Source organism: Lepisma saccharinum, chromosome 1 (genome assembly GCF_977018435.1).
Source record: "Lepisma saccharinum chromosome 1, izLepSacc3.1, whole genome shotgun sequence".
In the NCBI taxonomy this organism is placed as follows: Eukaryota; Metazoa; Arthropoda; class Insecta; order Zygentoma; family Lepismatidae; genus Lepisma; species Lepisma saccharinum.
The window spans coordinates 120,024,337-120,049,722 of record NC_139229.1 but is presented as its reverse complement, the minus strand read 5'-3'; the positions used below and the strand labels follow the sequence as shown (position 1 = coordinate 120,049,722).

Below are 25,386 nucleotides of genomic sequence, written 5' to 3'. Positions count from 1 at the left end.
TGACTTTCTTCCTTTTTCGCTTTCTTAGTCACAATTCTGCTAGCCGCAACGTTGGTCGCCACTAATGCTACGCCCCTTGTGGGTACGTACTTAAATGTTATTTACCACGGCTACAGATATCTTAATCTCAGGGGGATAGGTTCTTTGTTTGAGAATTCCAAATAATAAAGCGTTTTATAGCCAAGAGGATATAGTAAAATGCGGATCTATATTCTGAGAACTTGACAAAATACAGAGAATATATATATATATATATATATATATATATATATATATATATATATAATCGAAAAGGCTTCTTCTTCTTTTATTATCAAAATGGCTTCTTCTTTTAAATGGCTTTTTCTTCTTTTAATATGGAAAAACTTCTTTTATTCTGGAAACGGCTTCTTCTTCTTTTAAAAGGCTTCTTCTTCTTCTAATATGGAGAAACTTCTTCTTTTATTATGGAAACGGCTTCTTCTTCTTTTAAAAGGCTTCTTCTTCTTCTAAAAGGCTTCTTCTTCCTTTAATATGGAAAAAGCTTCTTCTTCTTTTATTATGGAAACGTCTTCTTTGATAATCGAAAAAGGCTTCTTTTTCTTTCGTTTAATTTATTATCTTATTTATGTGCTCGTTTTCCCCCCGCTTCTTTGTCAAACAATACAAGCTATACTTCGTTTAATTTATTATCTTATTTATGTGCTCGTTTTCCCCCCGCTTCTTTGTCAAACAATACAAGCTATACTTGTAGAAAGAGTAGGGTCGACTAAACTGACAATAGCGCCACCTCCTATTTGACGACCAAAGGGGAATAACCAGGATCGCTAACAACTAGCGCTGCCAATGGCCCAGTGCGACTAATAAAGAGCGCAACCGAAAAGTGCTTCGGGGCGTCTAATTTGACACAGCGCCACCGGGGACAAACAACCAAAACACTGACGATGTTCTCCTCGTCAGGAAAATAAAAAGAGATACATTTCTGAATTCATTTGCTCACCTAATAACTTTCCTAAACGTTTCATATATGAGCATGTTCTTAATTATCTTAATTTGCTATATACAACATTTTATTAACTCCTTCTACAATTTTTTACTCTTCCTTTATATATTTTTTATTTACTATAATATATATAATCACTCTTCTCCGCTCCTAGTTTGTACAATGAGCTCTGCTCTTCTTTATATGGCGTGCTGCCATCTATCGTCGCTTCCGAAAAACCATTCCTCCTTGCAACTTTCATTGTGTCATCGAAACTGGCACGTGACAGTTTCAAAGTGAGCCGAAACCAACAAAAGCTGTTCGTTCGAGAAATGCTGCCAAGCGAATGATTGCTTGTTTCTTCGGTTATACTGGACATGTGGCAACAATAGCTTTAGAAGATCGAAGGACTGTAAATGCTAGGTGGTATACAACAATTTATTTGCCACAGGTCATCAATGAATTGCGTAAAACAAACCCAAATTGTCGCATTATTATTCACCACGACAACGCCAGTTCCCACTCAGCACACCAAACTGTTGATTTCTTGTCCAGTAAAAATGTCGAATTAATGACACATTGTTTATACTCACCTGATTTATCACCTAATGACTTCTATTTGTTTCCACACAAAAAATAAGATGGGTGGTGAGCGATTAGTGTCACCTGAAGCAGCTGTTGACGCATTCCGAACAGCGGTTTCTGAGATATCAGCTTCAGAGTGGAAAAAATGCTTTCAAAATTGGTTTGAGCGTATGCAAAAGTGTATCAATCTTAAGGCGATCTCCTACCCCGGCGAAGGTCTGAGCATTTTCTATGTAAGCTTATGGGATGTTTTCGGTATTTTGGTCACGATTATCTCGAGAACCAATCGACAAAAATTTTCCAAATTTTGGTTGAACACTGAGAAAGGATGTTTCTAGAGACCCACTGATTAATATTTTCATTTTTTGCATCAACGTCCCGAAAATTAATTAATTCATTTTACTCTATTTTCACTTTTCTTGACACAGCAACCCTGCAGAGCCCAGTCGCCTGGCTCTTCACGGACCCTCGTTCACGACTAATGAGCCGGGAGGAGAAGGGAGGGAGGCCCGAGGATAACTCACCAGATGTTTTCGAGCTGTAGAAATCTGCTTCAGGTATAAATATCCGGGGAGGAAAGCTCTCGGAAGATTTAACTGAGTATTTTTGAAATTATAGGGCTAACTTGAAAATGGACAAAAGAAAGTGTTCAGGAATGCGAATAGAATCAGCACAGATATATATTCACTTAGTCTGGAGTATGAAATTTCTCGAAGTACCGGGATGGCGAAAGTATGCTGTAAAGCATTGCTGTTCTCAAGGAGGGGTTGAGGGCAGCATATTCCCCAGTATCTCAGATGTCAAGAAGAGAAATAAATTACACAATGTCCATTTCAAGAATATTTCGGCAAAGATAAAGCGCAGGTTAAGTAGTTCATGAATATCTGGATAATGAACTTCTAACAATTGTATAGATCAGTCTCCCACGCCATCCATGACCAATAGCGCGTCCCCCCCTTAGATCATGCCATAATTCCCATAAAGTATTTTATTGCGACACTCTCCTATTACTGAAAGTCATTTTTAAGATTTACTGAATAATTTACTTGATCTGCCCCTTCTCCAAATTATTCCTTTCTTCATCTTGGAACCAATTATAGTGAGTTGAATTAATTACTAATCAAGTATGTTCCTCTCCGCCTCATCGCACACATTGCACAACGATGTCCTTTTTATACATATATTTTAGAAAAATATATTGAATTTTATGATAGTGAAAGGAAAAATATTCCTCACCAAGAATTTAGATGGGGCGGTCTGCGTCATTATCCCCTCACGCGCGAAGCGCCTAATAATCCGGGAGGAGGGGGAGACCCAAGAGAATACAACCCAGATGCACTCGACCTGCATGCAACTGGTTTCGGGTATATGTAACAGGGGAAAGACCCCTCAAGATCTTTCTTGGTATTTCTTTTTCTAAATTGTGGACGGGAAGTTTCGGAGCAAACGTTTGATGAATAGAAACAGAATAATCGCAGATAGTGTATATTCGTTTAGTGTGGAATATGAAATTACTGTGGTGCAAACAGTGCTTCCGGCAAGGAGGGGATGCGGGCGGCGGCATATTCCCAAGAATACAGATCAATTGCGCTAAATCAACTTCAATTTCAAAAATATTTCAACAACGACCAATATATTGTTTTGTTCCGTGGTGGAGGATTCTCCCCGATGGCACATTGTTAGCTTCATCGCCTTGTAATCAAGGCGTCCCTGGTTTAATAACCGGTGGAGACACATAGTAGTTCGGATCCAACTTTAAGCTGTAGGCCCAGTCCCGATTAGCTTCACTATGCATAAAATGCAATTCAATCAATGTTTCATGGTCGCAAGAGTGTAAAACATCTGAGTCACATAAAATATAACGTTTAGCTTGAATTAACAGTGTTACCTTCTCAAAGCATTTAAATAGAAATGGCATATGCATGGTTTCGTTACACATTCCAACTTTAGGCCAAAACCTAAATAGTTTTACTAAATTAAAAAAAATTACTCTCAAAAGAGGAACACTGAAAAATTTGTTTAAAAGCAGATTTTCATGCCCCAAATATCGTACAGAGGAATTCGAAAGAAAAGCCTCCCTTACGGTTATGCAACCCGGTATTTTATATCGTCTAGTTTCGCCTGGTAGAGTAGTTCCCGAGAGGAGCAGTGTTTCCAAACCTATAACCGTAGTGTTTCCAACCCCGTATTGGTTGGTTGGCTGTTGATTTGGTGTTTTAAGTCCACAATGAACAGTATGACTAATCGGGACTGGACCTACAGTTTAAAGTGGGATCCGAACCACTTTGTGCCTCCACCGGGACCCCTTGATTACAAGGCGTCGACGCTACCACTACGCCATCCAAGCCTGTATTGCTTCGTAGAAGACGAAACCTTCACGTAACTTCTTCATTCGTGATTTACATTTGGTTTACAGACTCACATTACAGGACACTCTTTTCCTGTATTGCATGTTTTCTGGAGCATTTATTTTTCCTTCTGTGGAGAAAATTCTGTTATTATTTTACATCTTATTTTTCGCAGCTTCTCTACCATTTATTGGCTAATCGCAGCAATGAGGATGAATGATGACTCGATGGAATTGATAAAAGGACAGTCATAAAGGAACTATGGGGAGCTAGATTCATATTTTTATTATTACTAATATATTTCTCTTTTTTTACTTTACTTTTGGCTAGTCGCAACGATGAGGATTAGTGTATGATAAAATTCATGAAGGAACACTCATAAACAATCATACCCAGGCCGGGACTCGAACCCGGGAATTTCGGCAGCGAGATCAAAAGCCGACGGCTTACCACGCTCGGGCACAGCGGCGGCCAATTATTATTAGTGATATTGTCCCAAGTAGTGTATTTTTCCACCATATTCTTTCACACAATCATGAAAAGGATGAAAATTAAAATGTTAAAATACCTGCCTACGTTGTTTTTTTTAGCTTGCAATATAAAGCTCTACTGCACGAAGCTAAATTGTGGGAATACGAAACAGAACCAAGTTAACATATCTTGGCCGTGGAAAGTGTTAATAGAAAATCTAGAAAAGAGCCATTTAACAGTTGCCTGATTGCTTTTCCATTTGTTGTATGGGAAGAATTGTCTGAAATGTGTGTGTAGTGGCAGGCAAAAGAGAATACAAAGATCGAATAGAGAGGCAACACTGTCATTGTTCTGCACTGCACAGACCACGCGTCTCGTCGAGTGGGCGGGGCACTGTGTGTGCGAGCGAGCTGCTGTTGCTTCTGCAAAAAGAACACTCACAAACAACTGAATGACGCTCCGCTTAAAATCTAGTCAATCGAGAAAGGATTTGTTGAGGAAGTGAATTGAAATATAAACGCCAGAATTTGGTCTAAGCCTATAATGGTTACTAGCAATAAGAGCTGATCAATTTTTACATGTCGAATTCCGTAATGAACGAGGCAACAGGCCGCACTCCACACCTTTAGTCTGGTAACACTAATAAATCATCTCATTATATGCGTCCGGTTATGCTGATAGTCATGTTTAATATATTACCTTCAAACATAAACAATATCAAGGACTCACTCAGAGGCAGAATTCAATTTTACGCTTTACTTTCCTGAAGATATTGTAGCAATATAATCATTCCGCTCTATTTTCGTATTCTCAATTGAACTCGCACTATTTTCCCCCCTCCCTTCTCCCACCTTAAAAATTTTTGGGTGAGAGGCTACAAACTATACTAAAACTGAATTACAGACAATACTTTACGACTCAAAGTGACGTGACCTAGAACGTAGTGAAAAATCACTGGTGCAAAATTCAACGTAATGATGATAAAATGAAGGTAGGAAAATGGATGTGCTAGAAAGTTTTACATACATACACACAGTTAGCTCCGTGTAGAAGAGAGTTCTTCACATTTTTCTCACCTTCGCTTCCTTGAATTCACGAAACTGTAAAGCCATGAACGCGTTAACCCCCTATAATCACGGAGTCCCAGGTTCGATTCCTGGTGGTGACACAACTGCCTAGTGGTTCGGATCCCACTTTCAACTGTAGGTCCCACTTCGGGTAGCCTTTTTGAGCATGAAATGGAATTAAAACAAAATTGGAACACGTTAACCCATCACAACACACGCGCAGAGAGCGTTGAACTTAATGACTGACAACTACATCGAACTTTCAGCGAAGCTGGAATAAGGTCTGTTTGCCATGACAAATAGTGTGAATTTTCAGTCTCGTGGTGCTTTCTATACGAAGTGCAAGCAAGTTATCTAAAAAAATTCAAATGTGAGGGTGAGTCGAGCTATGTTTCATTCAATAAGACTCTTCACTTCAAACATATTTTGCTCTATAGCTGTCGATTTCGAATGGGCATCTAAGACTGGTTGCTTAGCGGACCGGATTTGGAAAAAATCACGGACTGTCATTGTTCCAATCACACTACAGACATAGCAAAAATTGATCGCCTGAAGATGAGAGAAGAGGTGATCTCTTGATATGTCTCGAAATATATAGATAGAATATATAGTCAATCAAAAAGAAAAACAATGGATAATGTCCAATTAAGTATAGAAACGCTGTTAGAACCGGTGTTCATTCACAGAGCAGAAGGGTTATTTTGACAAAATTCTGTTTCCCGGCTGGCTGCTTCGGAGAAGAGGGCTTTGTGAAGTTGCCGCTTCTTGCCCAAGCGGTAGACCTAATTCGTTGTTTGGCCACGAGTTCCTTCGTAGGTAAACGCGGCAACAGAGGATCACTGCCATAAAGGTGGTTCCCGCGCCGGCTGAAAGAGCGACGGAAAATTAAAGAACCATTGTCACTAACTTCAGACAGACATCTAATCATTTCCTTAGGTTTCGAAGCTGATCCGAAGGGACAACAAATACCAAAAAAACGTCATGAATTAAATGATCGATTGGTCCGTCCATCTGTTGATGGATGGCAATCCATATTAACAATAATAATCGTAAGCTTATCATTAAAGTGTCAACAATCAAAGCTAATACGCATCTATTGATCAGAAATTACTAGAGGGTTAAAGTTGTTTTTGTACCTCTTTGTTATTTTAAGTCGCTCTTCTGCCACTTTCGGCTAATGAGGATGAGTGACGATTAGATTAAATTGACACCATGATACCAATACTGAAGCCGTGACTCGAACCCGGAAATTTCGTGGTATCGGAAGTGGACCATTTAACGCGCTTGGCCACCAAAGAGAACCTTCTCTGCGGCCAAGCGCAGTTAGTGATGGACTAACGATCCAGACACCGAATGTTCCGGGTTCGAGTCCCTTCACAATCTAAGACATAACACTTTATCAAAACTTTATTCACCTCTCCTCCACCTCAAATTTAATACTCAATCTTCCCAACCAAATTTCCAAGCCAATTTTAGACTTCCTGTTGATATTGCTCCCTCCAAAAAAGCAATCTAAGACGTAATAGTAATACACAAGAGTTGGGATTCCCTGCCCCCAAAATAATTATCAATCCAGCTACCTGAAAATCCCACTAACTTCATTAATCGCCCACCATAATTTCCCTATCAATCTAAGGCCTAATATGTAAGAGTTGGATATCGCCCCCCCCCCCACCAATATTACTTATTACCCGTAACAATTCCCCTGACAATCTACAAATTACTATTTGTATAACAGCAATGGCTAATTGATAACGTAATTAAACTTGTTCCCTGTTTACTCAGTCAAATTTCCATCACAGTCTGTGCCATAATGCCCCTCCCCCTGGGCACCACTGATTTAGAACTGTGACAACGTGATAGGTGTAATGTAACTAATAGTTAAGTGTTAGGGATGGGTGCATGTGTGCTGCGCATTTGAATTTTATGTGAATCATATCTGTCAATAATGTGATGTATGGACGCTGCTGTTGTCTTGATCGAAAGTCACGTGCGAAATCTCATCTTGAAGGTGTGTCTCTCGCACGCTGGGAAGCGTGTGGTTTTCCAGCACTGCGATGTATTCCTGCGAATTCATTCTCGAGGACACTTCCACCAATCCACCTACTCCAGACGAACTGATCCATCCCCACACCGCCACGGATATCCTGCCACTCCTAGCATGGGTAGAAATGTTCTCGGGGCCGTAGCGAGTGTTGTCGCGCCTCCAAACATAAACCTGACCATTTTCGTCAGACGAAAATACTTTTTTGTCGCTCAAAATTACGTTCTGCCAAAATTCTTGAGGGGCTGGTAAATATTGTAAAGAAAACTGATCCGTGCTTCGTGATGGAAATGCGTCATTGCTTCATTCTTTGCCGCTCGACGGTGCCGAACTGTTGCAGCATGGCACTCCAGTTTCAACTCTTGGCGAATCTTCGTTGTAGCCATGAAGGGATTGCCCTCGCTCATCTCAATGATGCCTGCATCTTCTTCCCTGGTTGCCTTCCACGGCCGGCCTTTGTTGGGTCTTCACTTCATTCCTTGGTCACCTTCTTCCTCGTAACACCGAATCCAACGCCTGACGCATGAATCGTCCACACCAAGGGTCGTAGCAATCTGTAGTGCAGCAGATCCGCCGCACAAGAACATGCGGACTATCTTCTCTCTTGTAAATTCCGAAAGTAAGGCATGATGAAATTATATCGTGAAGGAACATTCGGACCGAAGGGACATGCTGCACGTGGCACATGCCTCTTGAAAACATCACGTCATTGGTGCATGTAGAGTTTCACGCCCATTCCGGTGCAGAAAGTTTCATTTTATTGGTTCCGTTGCAAGTGGCATGCTCAAGGCATAGATACGAGTAAAACTGCTGCAGGATCTCGAACGAAGCACCCACCGCGGCTCGAATTAAAGCCAAAGCGTGGTGGCAAAAGGCAACCGTGAAGTTACTGCATCTGAGATTTACGTCAAGCAGGGCCTGCGTGGTGTGTGCAAAGAAACTCACGCTTGCTTTAGGAAATAAGGATACTATTGAATCAATGCAATATAAAAAAGTATATACCGTAAAATATACATTATTATTGACTCATGCATTCCCTGAAAAAAATGCATTGTTTTCTCGCACATTTCTGCCCGCAATGAATATAAATGTATAATCTATTAAATTAAGCAGGTGCATGCAGATTTAAAAATATTGATAAGATAATTCAATTGAATTGAATTGAATTGATGTTTTTTTAAGTCCACTTTATGCACAGAAAGGCTAATTGGGACTGGACCTACAGTTTATAGTGGGTTCCGAACCACTATGTTCCTCCACCGGGTATCGAACCCGGGACCCCTTGATTAAAGGTGACGACTCTACGATTGCGCCATAGGGGAGGCCCTAGTCCTCTTACGGAGATAATTCGTTCGGAGCAATAGAAATGCCCTATCAAAACAATTGGGGAATATTATTTTCAATGTGGATATTCTTCGGAAAATATGTTTCTAACAACAGTTTACCTAAATAGTGGGGACTTGGGGTGAGAGAGAGGGACGGAGTTGGAAGAGAGAGAGAGAGAGAGAGAGGAAAAGCACACAATTTTCTGTTCAGTGCGAACCTTTGGGATTGCTTTTTCCTAGCGCACCAAAAACACAATACGTATAACCCAAATACAACCCAAACCTTCAATGGCAAAATTGTGAGTCAATCACTCAACTGGAATAAAAAGTACGGATTTAAATCTAGGCCAGAAGATAGTTATTGCGCTACCATGTGCCAAAGAAATCCACTTTGCCCGCGAGAATTGTCATGCCTGAGTGATATGTAGTTTACGTTAGTTGTGAGAGTTGCTTCAATTCCATTGCCTGCCAAGAATAATGATAGCGCTGAAAGCATAAAATACAGAAATGTGCATGTTTGGCGAGCTATGAGAAAAGCAGATCCTTGTGTTTTCTTTTCAAAATTTACTAATTTTATGTCAATTTTTACATATAGCCAATGGCGACAGAGGATGAATGATGCTTCAGGGAAATTGATGAAGATTGAAGAAACAACGAAAAAGAAAAACTCATTATCAGAGGCTAGGACCCAAGAACCCTGGCTACGCAGCATGTTATGATATTTAAATATATCACGGATTGCTGCTAAATCCATTCCTAGATATTTGTAATGAATGAACCCCCGCCCCCGCTACGAGAAAAAGAAAGACTATAGGATGTGAAACATTCACAATGTAATTGCATTGCTTTACATCGCTCTTGGCTGTATTCCAAATGTAGTAAGAGATCAGCGATAAGTTAGATTTTTTTGTGGCAAGGTATAAGTGTATTTGAGCGCAAGGGCTACCTATTGCATCATTTATAAAGAGTTAACTTCGTCGTTACACTAGCACCAGGCACAAATGCATCAATTTCTATTTCGGTTATTTTACATTACTCTTCTGCCTCTTGAGTTAATCGCGATAATACGAATGAATTATCAATTTATAAAATTGTGGCGGGACAAACTCAGTGATACATTCATGCCTGACCAGAGTTCGAATCTGGAACATATGACCTCGCTTCGCTAGAAAGGCTGGCAGAAATGTATCGGAAAAGTGTAGGAGCACCAAGAACCGGTTTCACCCAACACAGACAATGAAATCATTTACAGCGACTCGCTGTGGCAGTGTTGCTCGTCACCCCCTCCCCCTCACTCGCAGATAGCATAGCCTTTTCAGCACGCACTTGCTGATGGAAGAGTGGAACCACAAGCAAAACAACCTGCGCAGACCCACGACTCCTGTGCACCGTACTCCCGCGAGGAGGGGCGGGGGAGAGTGGACCATGCTTCCTTATGGCCCGAACTGAAGGGAAGAAGGGAGATCTGCGCGGGTACTTTTCGTCGCAAGGATTTTTTTCGTTTTGGTCGATCTATACTTTTCGTTTCAGGCATATTCCGACTGGAAGGTTTCTGGCACCCCTCCGCCCCCTCCCCTTCCCACCATGGTTAATAAATGAGACCCTTGCACTTTCAAAACCCTTATCGCAAGAAAAAGCTGGCATCAATTTTACACCACCATACAATAAGATTTACACGGGAAACATTTCTCAACATATTTTCTTGATTCGGACTAAGGGCAAATTAAAAATAGTCAAAGAATTAAATTACTGAAAATATGGAAAAGCGCGATACCAAAATCTGTAATGAGTGCGAAGGGAAAATCGAGAAAAGGAAAAAAAAATAAGTATAAAAGTATTCGAATAACCAGATTAAGAGAGAAAGTTATCACTGCTCGAACAATGCAAATGAAAAAAAAAACGGGAATACGAATTGAAATATGCGACAATCGGAAGTAGGCTGAAGGAAGCAAATTTTAATAAAAGTGGAAAGAAAACAATGAAAAGAGCGCTGGTTCGATTCGCGACGGAAGCTCATATTTGTTGTTCGAATCCCACTCTACACTGTATGTCCAGATGCATTTACACTTAAAACAAACTTCGTGGAACTTTTTCCAAATCAGATGTCACCAAAAATTTAAAAACAAAAAGAATAACTCTGAAGGAAAAATGCCGAAAGCGTTATTGCAAAATGAAAAAAAAATCTTCACATATTCGTTCGGAAGTGGTAAAAGAATAATAAAAAACTCAAGCATAAATGTTAATAATACTTGTTATTATTACCAGAGACATTCTCAAAATAAACTTCTTGTCCGTTAAAATCAAATCAAGAGGAAAGCAAGATCTCCACCCGGTCGCGTGAATCTGTGGCTAGATTCAAGGGTTGGAAACACTACGCTTCTCGCGAGCTGATATTCCTGGCGAAACTAGATGATATAAAATTCCGGGTTGCATAACCGTAAGGGGGGACGTTTCATTCGCTTTTGAGTGTACTAACAATAATATTACATACGCGTGTATGCATAATCACACAATAGCAGTAAAGTGGAAAATAAAATACGAAAATTGTATTTATTTTAACTCCACATACATACATGCACCTCCATAAGTGTGTTATGTATTATGTACCTGCATGTCTGTGTTAACTTATATTTCTGTTATTGGCCTGCAACCGTGGCGGAGTGGTTGGCACAGCGCTCTACGACGCCATGGGTCCTGGGTTCGAATCCCGGCCTGAGCATGGATGTCCTTTGTGATTGTGCCTTCATTAATTTCACAATATCATCACTCATCCTCATTTTCGCGATTAACCAAAACTGGATTAAAAGCGACGCGAAATAACAAGAAATCAAAATGATCCGTAAATATGTTTCATGCTTCAGGACGTACTGGTAACCTTCATTTTTCACCCCCTGGAAGTTTTTTTGCCCTAGTCCATGTCTATGCAAGAATACGTTTATCTACGAATACGACAATTATATTTATTACGTAAGGCTTTATACAATATACCCCGAGGAAATATCATTATTTACGAGATTTTCTTCTCTCAGAAGATGTAAAATTGGGTTTTCATGTTGTTGTTTTTCCGTGAAGCACTGTTCTTCCGTCGAGTAGCTAAAAACGAATGTAGTACAAACTGAGAAGAGACAAGAAAATAGCTGAACCTTGCAAGTTTTCAGTTCTTCCTATTTTAGGAACCTTTATGTCAAGTGAATAATTCAAAATGAATTTTATAGACTACACAAAGTGTTAAATTCCATCAGAACTATGACATCTAGTCTTCAATATGTATATTTGTGTTTATTTCATGTTATAGTGTGTAATGAATTGTTCAGAAAGAGCCATTAAAGTGCCCCTTGCCATTTTACGAACATTTATATGAAGTAAATAATTTAAATGAATTTTATAGACTACACAAACTGTTAAATTCCATCAGAACTATGACATGTAGTCTGCAATATGTATATTTGTGTTTGTTTGTGTTTATTTGTGTGTTATAGTGTGTAATGAATTGTTCAAAAAGAGCCATGAAACTCCCTCTTTTCCATTTTACGAATATTTATATGAATTAAATGAATTCTATAGACTACACAAACTGTTAAATTTCATCAGAACTATGACATGTAGTCTTCAATATGTATATTTGTGTTTGTTTGTGTGTTATAGTGTGTAATGAATTGTTCGGAAAGAGCCACGGAACTGCCTATTGCCATTTCACGAACATTTATATGAAGTAAATAATTTAAAATGAATTTTATAGACTACACAAAGTGTTAAATTCCATCAGAACTAGGACATATAGTCTTCAATATGTATATTTGTGTTTATTTGTGTGTTATAGTGTGTAATGAATTGTTCGGAAAGGGCCATGAAACTGCCTATTGCCATTTTACGAACATTTAGCTATATGAAGTAAATAATTTAAAATGAATTTTATAGATTACACAAACTGTTAAATTCCATCAGAACTATGACATGTAGTCTGCAATATGTATATTTGTGTTTGCTTGTGTTTATTTGTGTTATAGTATGTAATGAATTATTCAAAAAGAGCCATGAAACTGACTCTTGACATTTTATGAACCTTTATCTGAATTAAATTAATTCTATAGACTACACAAACTCGTTCCCTCAGAACTATGACATGTAGTCTGCAATATGTATATTGTGTTTGTTTGTGTTTATTTGTGTATTATAGTGTGTAATGAATTGTATGGAAAGAGCCATGAAACTGTCCTTTGCCATTTTACGAACATTTATATGAAGTAAATAATTGAAAATGAATTTTATAGATTACACAAACTGTTCAATTCCAACCGAACTATGTCATGTAGGCTGTGGCACACACACATTTATGGGTGTCGGAACCAGAAAACAGAGACGATGAATTTGGTGGTCTGGCTGATCATGCGTCACCCAATTAAAAAGGCAATGTGGCAGGCCCTGGCCCATAGCTGTCGCACCATCGAGTTTACATATGTCTGTAGTTTTAGTTTCTGTGTGTGTGTCGGATTACGTTTATTCATCTTCCAAACCTTTGGAAAGCACTGGGCGGGAGAAACATGATACTTCGGTGGTGATTCTCGGAATTTGACCCCAGCTGGCAGGCCCTTCCAGTTTCTCCACCGCTGGAAACCGGCGATCTGGTGGTAGGAGGGAAAATGCCACCAGAAGTAAACAATAATAGCTGCAGAAAACAGATCGAGGTTGAGAAAAAGGATTTCTGATGTTTTACAGTCTTGCAAGAGCCGAAGTGGTCTATTTTGTCTACCCCCGTCGCGAACCTGTGAATGCAGCACGCTGTGACGCCAGAGTCCCGGGTTCAAATCCCAATTCGGACATGGATGTTTGTGATTGTTTGTCCTCAATGAACAAGTCGAGATTTGACATCAATTGAGATGAGTTTTGTGTGAGGAAAGCTGCCCCTTAGGGGCTTCACTTTAATAAAAATAAAATAAAAAGGATCTGACTGCCATGCGAAAGACCCGGGTTTGATTTCCGGGTAGGTGATCTAAGGTTGGAGTTTTTCCGGCCTTGTACCCATATAAAGTGGCTCTGGGTCTGCCCCAGCCTCAAATCAATGGGTACCTGGGGGGGGGGGGGGCTAAAAGCTGCAGTAGTATGGAGCTGATCACCACCTCCAAAATGGTCCAGTTTGAGAATGTGTGGGGCCCTATCCCCACATCCTCTAAATGTGACTTTATGCCACATTGGTACGCACAGGTAACTTTATCTTTTTATAGTGTTTGCAATGGAATTGAAATATTAAAATATTATACTGGCATAAATAGGCTACTTGTATTTTGTGCATGAAATGTTTCATTGCATTAGTGATAAGAGCTTTCGAAATGATTGATTTAATAGTTAATTGGTTCTAATGTAGCCATTATGTAAAATTCATACATCCACAACCCGAAATCCGGACAGTCGGGCCGACCTGCGTGCGAAGTGATTAGCATAGCATGCTAAAACGCCGGGTGTCCTGGGTTCGAATCCCGGCCACGGCGTAGAAGGTTTTTTTGTGAGTTGCCGTTCAACAATTTCATCTAATACGCATTCTTCATTATTGTTGCAATTATCCAAGTATCAGAAAGCGACGAATAATAACAAAATTAATCAGTCAATCAACGGACACTCGGTTCTAGGATCAGATCCAGGTACCCGGTTCCGGTTAATCCGAACTTTATATTGTTTGCCATCCCTAGTATATACGTATGTAATCATGTATTATTTATACGCGGATCTTCCCGATGCCGTAGTGGTTACGTCGTCGTCTTGTAATCAAGGAATCCCGAGGTTGATACCCGGTGCAGGCACATTGTGGTTCGGACTTCACTTTAAACTGTAGGTCCAGCCCTGGCTAGCCTTTCTGTGCATAAAACAAATTTAAAAACAAACTCTACATTTATTTATGCATATATAGTATGGTCCGTTATCTACATTTATAATGGAAGAATAGTGTGTTTTACAATAATAAAAATAATGTAGTAACCAGCCCTGTTACGGAAACGCCACTGCTTTAGAAACATATTTGTCTCTCAGACTCAAACTCTCGGACCAAATTCCAACTTCATATTTTTCTTGGTCCGGAACACACTTCACCAATTTCATGCCACCACTTCCAGTCCATAATTTAAAAGCTACCCAGTTAAAGCCAAAAGACATGTTGCTTTCTTTTCATCTTCTAAACCTGCTGTGTGTTGGGGCGAAACCACCCGCCGTGTTCCAAACCCTCTTTCTACAAGGTCATTAGGCGACCGCGAGCAGCTGCAGTGAACCTGCCGGCCGGCAACAGGGTTGCCCTGTCAAGAAAAGTGAAAAAAAGTCTGATATTTCACAAATAAAATGAATTAATTAATTATGGGTACGTTGATGCAGAAAATGGAAATATCGATCAGTGGTTCTCTAGAAACATCGTTTCTCAGCGTTCAGTTAAAATTTGAAAATTATCTGTCTACTGGTTCTCGAGATAATCGTGACTAAAGTTACGCCCATAAGCTTACATGGAAAATTGCTCAAACCTTCGCCGGGGTAGGAGATCGCCTTAAGGGTGAATACTTTGAAAAACAATAAAGGCATTCCCAGAATTTCACATGTCCTTCCTCATATTGATTGCAGAAACTTTTCCAGCAGCCCTTGTATGTTAAGTGCAAATTAGAATATGCATCTATAGTGTGGAGTCCACAAAACAAAAAAACAAATAATAGATCTAATTGAAAAAGTTCAAAATAAATTCACCCGTTACCAAGTTTTTGGGATAGATAGTACATATCCAAAGGTGACACCTCATAAGGAATTACTTGTTAGATTAGACATTACCTCCCATGCAAACAGAAGAAAAATAAATCAGCTCCTTCTTCTTTTCAAACTTCTAAACAACAAATTGCATTCTTCCTCTCTGCTTTCAAAAAGGAATATTCCACGAAAAAAGTTGTCCTTCTTCATGTAAATAACAAAATGAATTAATATGAAAATTATTAGGGTTTTTAAAATTGCATTAAGGTTTAAATGTTTGTGAATGCATATAATTTTCATATTTCACCAACAAACGTTACACTGACCAACAAAAAAATAATTTTTTTTCAGGTACAGAGAACAAACATGGTGGCCTTTATTAATTTAAACCTGCAGATTACGAAACTGTAAGCAGTTTTTCCCCATCACCCTCCAATGTTAAGTTATAGTGGTTATACAGGAAGTTACTAATGACAGCATGAAGCACACTAACTTACAGTGAGCTTGTACATATATATATCATATAAATTCTTGAAAAAACAGTTAGAACATAACATTCACATTAAGAACAAATCACAGAATATTTCGTGGTAGATGATGATGATGCAGGGTGAAGTCTCTTTGATAAATACTTTCTCCTGTGGGATATGGACCCTTCATGCTGAAGAAACCAGCAATAATCACTTAACATTGATGGGTTCCATCTACCTTTGAAATGGTTTTCACTTGATTCCTGCTGCACTTCCTCAGAATTGCTTGACATATCGTCGGTATCACGAATGTCTTCCCATGTAGATGGAGCACTGGGTATGGGTAAATCTTCTCTATGAAACACAGGTCTAATTGCTGAAGGAATATTTGGGTACTCATTCCTATTCTATTCTTGGAAGAAAATCCACTAACATTAGTCAAACAAAAGTAGCAATCGTCCACGTATTTTTTTGGCTTATTTTAAATCAGGGCATGAAATTTCAAGTTTGAAACCAGTCGCCCGACTAAAATCTTTGGTCGCCATTATTTTATATTGATAAATAATAAAAATATGAGCAATTATTAAAAAGTTAGGAATTAATGTTTGTGTAGCGCTGTTGTTCTGCACTGAAGTACCACTTATCAATCGCAGCTGCTGGGTCAAACTCTGACAGGGAGGATGGGGGGGGGGAGTCCGTTTACGGAAACTCTGAGCAAATCATCCAGTGTCTCAGTCTTCAGAGAGTTCCTGTAAGTAGGGTTGAGTCTGTTGTGACAGCTGAAACCTCCCTCACATGAGGCTGTGCTCACTGGTAGAACAGCACAAAATGCCAAAATCTGGAGCAAGTTGGGGAATCTTGCTGAACACTCTGCACTGTGGATCTTCTCCAGCGTCTGATTCAAAGCTGGTGAAGGAAACAAAAGTTTGTATTCTGTCCACTCTACTGACAGAACATCCATTTTCTCATTATAAAGGATCGGGTTAAAGTATATGTAGATCTTCTTTATTTCTTCTATCCCAAACTGAAGAATATTTTCTTTGGGAGGCCAACCCAAGGTGTCGAAAACATGCAGAGATGCAATTGCATCTGTTGACATAGACGGCAATGTTTCTGTGATGTACACCTTCGCATTGTTAATTAAGTTTCCTCTAACAGTCTGAAACTCTTCCATCCCTGATCTTCCCTGAAATGGATACATGGTCCAAGAAATCTTGTTCGCTTGGTCCAACATTAGATTCCAGGTCAGCCAAAACTGAAATACAGTATTCAATTCTTATTTTCAGAGATGAAATCAAAAGAATCTTATTTTGTAGTGCCACACTTAAAGGGTTCAATTTCCCGTAGAAATCCAAAAGGAAGTACAGAAGCTTAACAAATTTAAATTGCTTCAAACTTTTCAGCAAATCCTTAGCTTTAGCGCCATCATTGTATTTTCTATGGGCCACCTGTTCAAGATGGGTCACAACAGCTTTCCATGATTGCAAGAGAGAGCTCTTTTTGCACGTTCTTTGCTGGCTAACCACTTAATAGTGTGGATATCACTCAGTTTTAGAATTTCTTCTATAACTTCTGCCGTTTCTCTTAAGAGGTGAAGTCTTGAGGCATGTTTGACACACATTTAAAACAACAAAATTTTAGTCGCCAGCCCAAAACTTTTGGTCGCCAATGGCGACCTGGCGACCGGAAATTTCGCCCCCTGTTCTAAATCATTGGTATGCCAAATGGTGAGTGTTCCCTTTTACCTTTCAATCACAGCCTTAGTTTAGCATTACACCTGGAACACTTAATGTGAGGTGCCCAACTATTATCTTGGTCTCCTAGTGGACATTAAAAATCTAAACTGTATGCCCTCTTCAGCAGTCTACAAATAGACCATCTTTGTTTTTTCTTAGTGAATTCACCACATACATAACAAAAAGTATCTGCATTCTTCTTACACCCACATTTTGTTTTCTTCATAGTTAATGTTTTGTGCACACGAACAAACTCGATCCACTCTCACTGAACCACGTCCACTGTTTTGAACGAAAGAAAATCGCTGTTTGCAATGTTGCGGTATTCCGTTCCAACTCTAAACTAAGGGACAGTTGAAAGTAGTACTGCCTTCACTTTAGCATGCGTCATCTGCATCGTGTAACATACAGTTTACTTCCTTTTTTACCTTTGACACCTCAGGGGGTTGCTCCATATTTAGAATTAAATGTTGAAATAAAAATAGGGGTGAAACGAGTCTTTTAAAAGCATTTCAGTGAATCAACAACAAATCGTCCAACTGTACAAGTGTAAAATGCTATATGAATAGCTTATTATAATATTTTAAAACATAACTTTTAATCCTAATGTGATAGCCACTTTTTGCTTTCACATTACCGTTAATACTGTGGTCTGTAGTATTGTTCAGCATACAACTTATCTGTACCAAAATCAGTGTTGACCAGTGATTAGAATCTGTGGCCTATATGCTTCACAGACAAATGAAGTCAAATTTTGCTACATTTTTGAAGCACAACACATTTTTGTTAATGCTTTTCATGCATTCAGGCTATGTCATCAAACTCTTTTTGCATTTGTTAGCAGACATCATAAAATATTTCATAATTCTTCTAAATCAGTTCATTATGAATATATTAATCCAATTTCATATCTAGAATCTTACATTTTGTGTATGAAATGTCACACATGTAATGCTGGAATGCCCCAAAATAGCTTTTCGTCCCACCATCCAAAATTGCACTCAAGAAAGCAACTCCTTGCAATTCCTCACACACATACAAAATTTGCAGAAACAGCTCCCTTGAGGAATGTGTAGCATGTATAATGACTGGATATATTTCCCAAATGTTTTGAGACCACACATAATTTGATGGGCAACATTATATTACTTTATATTACTTATATGTAAAAATGCATATGAGTGTGTGTGTCTATATACCGGGTGGGGCAAATAAAAGTGGCCCGGAGAACAAAGTTCCATGGTACTATTTCCAGGTCACTTTTATTTGCCCCACCCGGTATATATATATACGAGGGTGAATCAAATATGAACGAGCCTTGTGCAGAAAATCAAAATTTATTGAAGGAAACAGAGACATTGCCACATCCTATTTTTCTACATAGTCTCCGCCCTTAGTGATACATTTTTCCCAACGTTATGGTAGGTTCTTGATGCCGTTCTCGTAGAATGAAGCTGCTCGGGTAGACAACCAGTTGCGCACAAAGGTTTCCACTGATCGTTGGTCGCAAATCGCTCGTCCCCAAGTGCTTCTTTGAGGGGTCCGAACAGGTGAAAATCACATGGTGAAAGGTCTGGGCAGTACGGTGGATGTGGAAGCGGTTCCCAGTGCATTCCCACCAGTTTCTGCCGCGTAACACCTGCTGTATGGGGTCTGGCATTGTCGTGGAGGAACAAGACCTGACTGATGGGACAGCCTTGTCGTTTGCATCGATACTGCACCTTAACTTGATCCAGGAGGCCGCAGTAGTAGGGTGTGTTGATGGTCTGACGTTCGTGTACGAAATCCACCAGTAGGATCCCCCTCTAGTCCCAAAACACCGTGGCCAACACCTTCCCCCAGACAATCGAACTTTGGCCTTCACGGGGTTTCCTTTGCCTTTCCTCCTCCAATCCATGCTGGCACGCTTGGATGCTGGGGTGTAATGATGCACCCATGTCTAGTCACAGGTAACGATGCGATGCAAAAATGCTTCCCCTTCCACGTCAAAACGAGTGTGAAGCTGGCGAGCAATCCGAACTCGGTCATCTTATTGAGCAACATTCAGCAGCTTGGGAATCCACCGAGCTGTGATTTTGCGGAATCCCAAGTGCTTTGTGATGATTGATTGGACACTTCCATAGCTCATACCAAGTTCTGCCGCAATTTGCTTCACAGTGACTTGGTGATCCTGTTCGACAAGCTCACGAACACGAGCCATGTTGTCATTCGTCACACTGGTGCGAGGACAACGGGGGTGCACTTGCTGGAATTCCTTACACCACACCTTCACTCTTGCCCACGAGAGGGTACCATTCCCAAACTGGGCCTGCAGTCTCCGGTAAATTTCGGCAGGTTTGATGTTTTCCTGGGTGAGGAACTTGATGATTATGCGTTGCGCAACAGACACTGGCACACTCTGCTCACTCATCGTGAGAGCTACTAAACGAAGCATGCGACACGCTGGCTGTTCTGGTTCCTGACTCACGACAGCCCCACCTACCGGCCACACATGCCCAATCACACCCTGCTACCCATTCCGACACTTAGCCAATCAAGGCTCGTTCATATTTGATTCACCCTCGTATATATATATCTGTGTGTGTGTGTAAATTTGCTACATTTGGATATATATATATATATATATATATATATATATATATATATATATATATATATATATATATACATACACATATCTAAATGTAGCAAATTTACTGAACACTGTAAAAGGGGGGTAGATGCCTGTTGTACATGGGATAGTGAATAAATAAATAAAAATTCCACACACATAATATACGCAAATAGTAACTTACAAAAGATTTCTTTTTTATGTATCGCCAATGAAAAAATTCTGAAACTTTGACACCTTCCGATAACATATTCTGGATTTACCCCAAGACATAATGATCATAGAATAATCCTTAATACAATAAAAATCAGGGTAAAACTGTCAAAGCTGGGAACCAGATTTCTTCAAATTTACAGGAGAAAGTACTTACGGAATTGAGTTTCTGTGTAATTTCGGAAGGTCGTAGAAGTGTTTTCTTGCATTTTTCAATGTATTTGGCCGCTAATTAATGTATTTTTCTATAATAATGTCCGTCCAATGCACGAAAGCTGTTGCTTCCATTTCCATACATGTACTTGACCGGATGTTGCGAGCATCTGATGACGTAATCCCCGTTAAGTGTTTCCAAACACACAGTTTCTTCACTATATTGCCCAACCTCAAGCAACCTAACCTTACCATGATGGTGCATGGGGCGATCGTGAATGGTTTTTGGGGCTATTCCTTGATGGTTATACGATCCAGAATGTTCTTTGGGGCTATGCGTGAATGGTTTTTGGGGCTATGCGGAAATTTTTCTGTTAAGAAGGTTGAAACACTGCTTTTCCGTTTGAAACGCAACACTAGTCAAGATTTGCCCGCCATTTTGAGTGTTCAGGAAGTAAGAAAAGAACAAACAATAATTACTCAATATGTCGACAATAGATATTAATTTCGTTAAAAAAAAAAAAGGTAACACTTTACTATACCAGAGATGGATTTCTTCAAATTTACAGGAGAAAGTACTTACGCAAATCATTTTCTGTAGCGTTGTTGATGTTCGGGAATGTAGTTTTGATCCATTTTAATGCGAATGCATGTGGTTTTCTACGAAAATCTATTTCCGACGCACTATTGCTGCTGCCACCATTTGCTTTCTGCACGTCATCGAGAAAAACTGATGTTGTCCATAAATGCTAAATTGAACGAAAGGAGTGCTAATGGAACCTAACCTAACAGGCCTAACCTAATATGTAGGCATACCTCATCCCCGTGATGGTTCGTGGGGCTATCGTGAATTTTTGGGCTAACCTCAATGGTTTTTGGGGCTACCCATTGATGGTTTGTGGGGCTAAAGTCAATGGTTTCTGGGGCTAATGTCAATGGTTTAATAATTACTCTTTATGTCAAAAATTCAACTTTTATTGGTTAAAAAATTTCGTGAAATGTTTTTAATTTTTTTTTAAATTTAGATATTTTTCGTTAGAAATTCATTATTTCACCTAAAGAAATGTTCCGCAATACAGAAGATGTTAGGGAATGTAGTTTTGATCCATTTTAATGCGAATGCATGTGGTTTTCTACGAAAATCTATCACCGACGCGCTTTTGCTGCTGCCGCCATTTGCTTTCTGCACGAGAGCACAATACGCTCTCATATTGTCAGGATATGCTAAATTGAACGAAAGGAGTGCTAATGGAACCTAACCTAACAGGCCTAACCTAACCTAGTAGGCATACCTCGTCCCCGTGATGGTTTGTGGGGCTATCGTGAAATTTTGGGCTAACGTCGATGATTTTGGGGGCTGCCCGTGGATAGTTTGTGGGAAATAAGGAACAACAGTAAGTACTCGATAATGTAAGAAATAGACATTATCTTCGTTAGAAATTCATTATTTCACCTAAAGAAATGTTCAGCACTGCAGAACAGTACGTTAGCAATGTAAAAAATTGCGAAATAAATCATTGATAGGTGTCTCTGGTATAGTAAAGTAGTACCAAAAAAAAAAAAGTGAAATCCCTTGTTAAACAATCTTTCGCAATGCAGAATAAGTAAGTACGAATGTCAAAAATTACAGAATAAATGAGTTACAGCCGATTCCCGCCTTTGACAGTTTGGTAACATTATCGTATGGTCAAAACGGATTCCTTGAAATTTCCTTCAAATTTACAGGAGAAAGTACTTACGGAAATCATTTTCTTCAGCGTTTTGGAAGTTCCTGAATGTAGATTTGATCCATTTTAATGTGAATGCGTGTTGTTTTCTGCGAAAATCTCTGTCCGACACGCTGTTTCTCCTCACGCCATTTGCTTTTTGCATGAGAGTGCAATGTTCCGTGTGTTAAGACGATGCATCCCCGTAGCCAGTGTTTCAGCCTCGCCGTGTTTTCACTAGAACCACCTGTCGAGTTCGGCACAAGCCATTTTTCCCGAATGGGTGTCACTTATCGCACAACATTGTAGCAACATTGTGTTCCGACGTCACAGGAGAGAGCTGTTTTTACAATTTTTCTTTGTATTTATGCTAATGGAACCTAACCTAACAGGCCTAACCTAACCACGTAGGCATTCCTCGTCTGACGTCAATATTCAAGGTTGCAAGGAAGAGAATTAACGAATTACGAAAGAAAGATGGTTCCGACCCGAATGGGTGTCACTTATCGCACAACACTGTAGCAACATTGTGTTCTGACGTAACAGGAAAGATCTTTTTCATGTTAGGCAATACAAGCTAACGCGTCTCTTAGCGAAAATAATAATTTTTCTTTGTATCTATGCTAATGGAACCTAACCTAACAGGCCTAACCTAACCACGTAGGCATTCCTCGTCTGACGTCAATATTCAAGGTTGCAAGATGGTTGTGCGTAAAGGAAGAGCATTAACCAATTTCGAAAGAAAGATGGTTCCGACCCGAATGGGTATCACTTATCGCACAACACCCTAGCAACATTGTGTTCTGACGTCACAGGAGAGACCTTTTTCATGTTAGGCAATACAAAGGTAACGCATCTCTTAGCGAAAATATTATTTTTTCTTTGTATTTATGCTAATGGAACCTAACCTAACAGGCCTAACCTAACCACGTAGGCATTCCTCGCCTGACGTCAATGTTCAAGGTTGCAAGAGTGTTGTGCATAAAGGAAGAGCATTAACGAATTGCGAAAGAAAGATGGTTCCGAATTGCGAAAGGAAGATGGTTCCGAATTGCTGTTTATGTACAATGAACGTGGTAAATCGCAAGGTTATTTCACAAGTTCTACACGTAAATGCGACGTATTAGCATAATTTCAAATAGGGGCACGAAAGTAGATATTTTCCGGTGAACGAGGTTGCACCACTGCATAAATCGACAAAACACTCTCAGAACGCCCCCTAAACCAGTATGCTATCACGGCCATAATGTGTTACAGATTCGAAACAACAAGTAACAGTAAGTACTCGTAAATAGAGAAAATAAACATTATCTTAGTTAGAAATGCATTATTTCGCCTTAAGAAATGTTCCGCAACATGTTAGCAATGTAAAGAAGTCCGAAATACATGATTCGTAAGTGTTTTGACCATACGATAATAGTACCGACAGTTTTACCAAAATCAGAATATAAGGCTAAGATTTTCTATTAAAATTCATCAATTTGATTCTCACATTCCTGATTATACTTACTGAGTAGAAGGATAACTTCAAAGATGTATACCACAATCCTAAATAGCCAAGGTACAACACATTAAAGAATTTAATATATTTGATATTCACTGTCTCTTCTTTGCCACTTTTGGCTAATCATGATGGTGAGGATAAGTGACGATTAGACAAAATAGATGAAAACTTGCAAAAATCATTAATCATTTGGAACTGTTACCAACTTTTGTTAATACAAACAAAACGTAGACTTCTATTTCGGAAAACACTACTAATAAGTATCATATTGTAATCAAAGGTTCTGGCTTAGTTTCCTGGTGGAGGTACACTGTACAGTGGTTCATATTCCACTTTGAAGGCTCAGTCGCAATAACTATATCTAACCACAAATTGGACATAAAATGAACCCTCATAGTTCTCTTTATGTGAACTTGGAAAATAATATATTTAAAACTGTTTTTATTATATAGCCTAGAAAAAACTGCAAATTATATTTTAATTGTGATTGTTACTTCGTGTATGCTTACAGCATATTCTGTGTTCCTCCTTGGAGAATATTCTAGATCCGCCTATGATCCAACATATAACAGCTGAATATTTCAGACAGATGATATTGATGTCTATCCATCATTAACCTTGTCACTGCATGGCATGTCTAATGTAAAACTGTTATGCATTATGTTGTTTCAATATATTGTTACTTTACCTCCTTACTTGCAAAGGGAATGGGTCATAATCAGCTGGAAATTATGTAAATAAACAAGGAGGCAATTATATTGGCATCTTTTATCGAAAATCTTAATAAAGACCGACAAGATAGAGTAATGTACAGCGAGTGGTTGGTTAACTTGTAAAGAAGAGATGGCCGGTTCGATTCCCGGCAAAACGTGCGATCAGAGTACTGTTCTCTCGTACGAGGGTGAAACAGTATATGACGAATCGATACAAAATTATGTCAATAGCACTTTGTCTACTGGAACAATCAAATTATTCTATTCCGCTTCAGAATATTCAACTGGTGACGAGCAAAATTACAAGTGGTACTCTGTGAAGATGTACGAGATGCAATACACTTTTAATTGTTGATAAAAGCTCAAATAAAAGATTTGCATCTTTATTTCTAGCGACTGTGGAAATTTCTTGACATTTCGGAGAAACAGGTCACTCGTCGTCAATTTTATGGGTTATTGTCCTTATACCAAAACAGGTCGTGCTCGACTATCACCGCAGCTTTCAATTTATATTTTGATCCATATAGGCCATGTGACGTATGAGTAACTTGAATGATTATTTGCAATAACATACTACTAGGAAAACAAAAAAAGGGTGTACTTACTTGGTCCCCGAAATCAAGCTGAATTTCCAAATATCCCGCGACTGTACGCAAAAGGTTTGGGCCGTGTGCAACCTATCGACACGCAATATGGCGGTTCAATTCAGAACACCATTGTGGGAGCGCATTCACGCTGTAGCAAGCGAATATGGGTCATATGTTT

The 25,386-nt window shown here is 39.3% G+C and overlaps 2 protein-coding genes across 3 annotated transcripts in view; both read right to left on the bottom strand.

Annotated features, from left to right (window-relative positions):
• Positions 1-25,386, bottom strand: part of LOC146000332 (zinc transporter foi-like) — a 108,661-nt gene that overhangs the window by 82,369 nt on the left and 906 nt on the right. The window contains exon 1 of one of the 2 annotated variants that reach the window (XM_083137856.1): positions 25,227-25,380. The exons of the other annotated variant lie outside the window; for it this stretch is intronic. The gene's annotated coding sequence lies outside the window, so the exon portion shown is untranslated. Of the gene's footprint in view, positions 1-25,226; positions 25,381-25,386 lie in introns of those variants that run through there. 2 annotated transcript variants of the gene reach the window in all.
• LOC145985381 (protein GVQW3-like) lies at positions 19,751-20,131 on the bottom strand. The gene has a single exon (XM_083119347.1). It carries the CDS (start codon positions 20,129-20,131, stop codon positions 19,751-19,753), a length of 381 nt encoding a protein of 126 aa, XP_082975473.1.

What these genes read in the sequence shown, in the direction of transcription:
- LOC145985381 (XM_083119347.1), bottom strand. Translation starts at nt 20,131, where the DNA reads ATGAGTGAGCAGAGTGTGCCAGTGTCTGTTGCGCAACGCATAATCATC.